Here is a 4,157-nt window from a genome sequence, read left to right as displayed (position 1 = left end):
TTTCTCTAAAAGTTTGAGTTCGAATAGTTTGCAAGAGCAAGATTATAACTGCAAAAGCGGTCAGACCATAGTTTCAGTAGTCGTGTCAAAGCAGTAACTAAATCAGCATACTATCATCTCAAAAACATTGCAATAATTAGATGTTTTGTTTCCAGTCCAGACTTGGAGAAACTTGTTCATGAATTTATCACCAGCAGGGTGGACTATTGTAATGGTCTCCTCACCGGCCTTCCCAAGAAGACCATTAGACAGCTGCAGCTCATCCAGAACGCTGCTGCCAGAATTCTGACTAGAAGCAGAAAATCTGAGCATATTACACCAGTCCTCAGGTCCTTACACTGGCTTCCAGTTATATTTAGGATTAATTTTAAAGTATTATTACTTGTTAATAAATCACTCAATAGCATAGGATCCTGAATACATTGCAGATATGTTCACTGATTATAAACCTAACAGACCACTCAGATCATTAGGATCGAGTCAGAAATACCAAGGGTTCACACAAAACAAGGGGAGTCCGCTTTTAGCTGTTATGCCACCTGCGTTTGGAACCAGCTTCCAGAAGAGATCAGATGTGCTAAAACAGTAGCCATATTTAAATCCAGACTCAAAACACGTGTTGAAGCTGTGCATTTACTGAATGAGCACTGTGCTACCTCTGAACTGATTGCACTGTATTTGATGTATCATCATCTTTTATTCCTAACTGTTTTAATTCATTTAAATCAATTTTTAAATCATTTTAAAATGTTAATTCCTTGCTTTTATTGTTGTGATTATTTTTATGTTTATTTTAATTCCTTTTATGTTAAGCATTTTGAATTACCAATGTGTATGAAATGTGCTATATTAATAAACTTGCCTTGTAGACGGTTAATGTCCCGAGAACCTCTGTAGTCCCATTTAGACACTTGTTAGCAACTGCCTTTCTTAAGACTAGTAAAAGCTTTTAAAAAAATAACAAGTGGGTATTACTGATGTATTTTATGTCATGGAATAAATCATGAAAATATCTCGAGCTTGTGTTCACTGCAGAGCTTATTTAAGGCATTTAACTAAAAACCCCATTGACTTCAAGGCAATGGAATCAGAAGTACTAAAATGCAAAACTGTTTCTGGGCTTTTGCCTACAAAAATATGCCATCAGCACTCTATTAAGTCATGGTTTAAAAAAAACAACAACAAGCAAGACCAATTACACTGTAAAAAAAAAAATTCCGTAAAATTTACGGTAAAAAAACGGCAGCTGTGGTTGCCGGAATTTTACCCTAAAATATATGGTAGCAACATTTTAGGTTTTACGGGTTTAACTTAAATTTACAGTTAAATACCGTAATTTCATTAACTGATATAATGTTAATATACCAACCTATTGAAGTACTGAAGTCTGTTTTGTACCTTTGTAATACACTGATAACCACCAAATGCAGGAGGAGATGAGAAAGTAACATGATTAACCAAAACTCATCACAAGCAGCTTTTAAATAATAACATATATAGAAGGTGCACAGCGTCATTCACACAAACACTAAACACCAAACACCATCATGGTAACACACATCAAACTGAAATAAACATTAATTTAACAACATTAGGTGTAACACACAACCCTAATATACAAAGCTGATAAGAAAAAAACCTCAGAAGAAACAGTTATTTCAACAAAAAAAACATCAAACTTAAAATGTAACGCAGGGAATTCTGGGAATGTCAATTTACGGTTATTCACTGTAAATTATACGGTCTTTTTCACTTCCAAAAACGGTATACTACCGTAAAATTTATGTCCAATACATGTAATGTCCAATACAGTTTTTCACCGTATATAGTAGGGGAATTTACCGTTAACCATTTAACAGGATTTTACTGTAGCATTTTTACAGTCTTTTACTGTTAAATTCACGGTCATTTTTTACAGTGCACCCACCGACTTTGGACCTGTAAGTTTAAAATTAGTCAATTTTCATTTTGGTGCCACTATGAGTTCAACATACTTTTCTGCATGTAAAAATACATGCATTTAGGTCTTATATGCAAAAAGCAAAGAAGTGTCCTGTCAGCTTGAAGGGAACATTGGGTTTATCTGTTACATAATGACGTAGGTAAACATGACAGCAATAGATGAAAGACCCAGGAAAGTCTAATTCCTCATCACTGTTCAAAAGTAGAGCTTTGGGAATGATTTTAGAAGAACATGACCTTGAAAGATAGTATACTAACATCAGACACAACACCAAAAACCCAGCCTTCGCATGACACCTCGAACCAGAGACTTAGAGTTCACCTGATGACCTTTGTTCCAGTTTCCAGAAGGCTGTAGAAAGATTAATTAGTTCACGTCACTGATTCATAGGCAACAGCTGAGAACACTTTATTGGGTATTGTGAATTAACAACACCATTTTCATAACTGTAAACATGTTACAGAAATAAATTCAAACAACACAATGATAATAACGTATAATTAGGGAACACGTCCATGATTTCCATGCACATTACAATAGGACATTTCCATATGTAGTTGATGCAATATTGAACTTGGACAACCTGCCATTTACTGGATACAACTCTAATACTTTTCTAAACTGTATAGTCACAATTTATTTTACACACAGTCTTTCTCATCTGTGACATACTGATTGAAACATAAACATAAACGAATAAAAGACATATGCAAGGACAGCGTATATTTCAAATGCCAAACAATAGTGTGTATAATAGCATTTCGCATGCTATTTTACTTAAAGAACTAGTTTTACATGAGTAAAGTCCATTTTTTTCCCCAGTGTCCTTGAGTAGATTTGGTTGCAGGGTTTAATGACTAATATATTTGCGTCACATCCGTATTCATGAGGTTTTGTTCTTTAAGGCATTTACTGAGTGAAAAAATATCATACACTTGTTTTTTTCCCACCAAAAAACAAAGTAACTGGGTTTTCTAGGTTTTTCTCAGTTGGACAACTATAGCTCATCACAGGGTTTCAGGAGAGCAAAGACAAAGAATCGAAAGTATACATTATCAGCAGTTTGAGCTTGGAAGCAAGATTACTTTGTTTGGAAGATGGAACCGTATACTGTCATCTTTGGAGATATGACACCTCAGTCATCAGCCTCAGTGTTGTTTTGATTCAACAGAACATGCCAGCGTTCGATCTTCTTGTCCTTGTTCTTCAGACATTCATACCAGTGCTTCAGACATTCACCCTTAGCGGTGATACCAAGCTGGCATCCACCTGTGCGGAAGAGACACACGAAAAGCTTAAAGGAATAGTTGAACTCACCTTCAGGCCTTCACCTTAAAATGTACTCACCTTCAGGCCATCCAAGATGTAGATGAGTTGGTATCTTCATCAAAACAGATTTGGAGAAATGTAGCATTGCATCACTTGCTCAGCAATGGATGCTCTGCAGTGAATGGGTGCCGTCAGAATGAGAGTCCAAACAGCTGATAAAAACATCACAATAATCCACACCACTCCAGTCCATCAGTTAACATTTTGTGAAATGAAAAGCTGCAGGTTTGTAAGAAACAACTCCATCATTAAGGCTTTTTTAACTTCAAACTGTTGCTTCTGGCCAAAATACGAGTCCATAATCCATAATAACACTTCCTCCAGTGAAAAGGTCATCCCCTGTTGTCCTCTCAAATCAAAATCCACCCCCATATTTGTTTAGAACTGTTGTTTTGGACTGTTTTGGCTTGTAAATGGTGCTTGATCTGTGCATATTTCTCTCCTGATTCAGACCAGATGACTGGATAGAGGACTCGTATTTTGGCCAGAAGCACACATTTGAAGTTAAAAACATCTTAATGATGGATTTGTTTCTTACAAACACGCAGCTTCTGGCTTCACAAGGCGTTAACTGATGGACTGGAGTGGTGTGGATCATTGTGATGTTTTTATCAGCTGTTTGGACTCTCATTCTGACGGCACCCATTCACTGCTGAACAAGTTTCTCCAAATCTGTTCTGATGAAGATACAAACACATCTACACCTTGGATGGCCTGAAGGTGAGCAATTTTTGATTTTTTGGTGAACTATTCCTTTAAATTGACACTTCATTCATTTTTGTCCAAAATAGTATGTTTTGGGTCTTGGGCATTATACACATCACAGATATATATATATATATATATATATATATATATATATATA

General features: G+C 35.9%; 1 protein-coding gene across 1 annotated transcript in view; it reads right to left on the bottom strand.

Moving 5' to 3' along the window:
* Positions 1-2,770: 2,770 nt before the first annotated feature.
* Positions 2,771-4,157, bottom strand: part of LOC107588993 (rabphilin-3A-like) — a 15,279-nt gene continuing 13,892 nt past the window's right edge. Inside the window, exon 15 of the mRNA XM_016277290.1 lies at positions 2,771-3,232. Coding sequence (XP_016132776.1) covers positions 3,099-3,232 — 134 coding nt within the window. The 3' untranslated portion in view covers positions 2,771-3,098. The remainder of the gene's footprint in view (positions 3,233-4,157) is intronic.

The sequence above is a fragment of the Sinocyclocheilus grahami genome, unplaced genomic scaffold, assembly GCF_001515645.1.
Source record: "Sinocyclocheilus grahami isolate Dianchi unplaced genomic scaffold, SAMN03320097.WGS_v1.1 scaffold110.1, whole genome shotgun sequence".
In the NCBI taxonomy this organism is placed as follows: Eukaryota; Metazoa; Chordata; class Actinopteri; order Cypriniformes; family Cyprinidae; genus Sinocyclocheilus; species Sinocyclocheilus grahami.
Note: the sequence above shows the minus strand (reverse complement) of the source record. Positions and strands in the feature narration are given on the sequence as shown.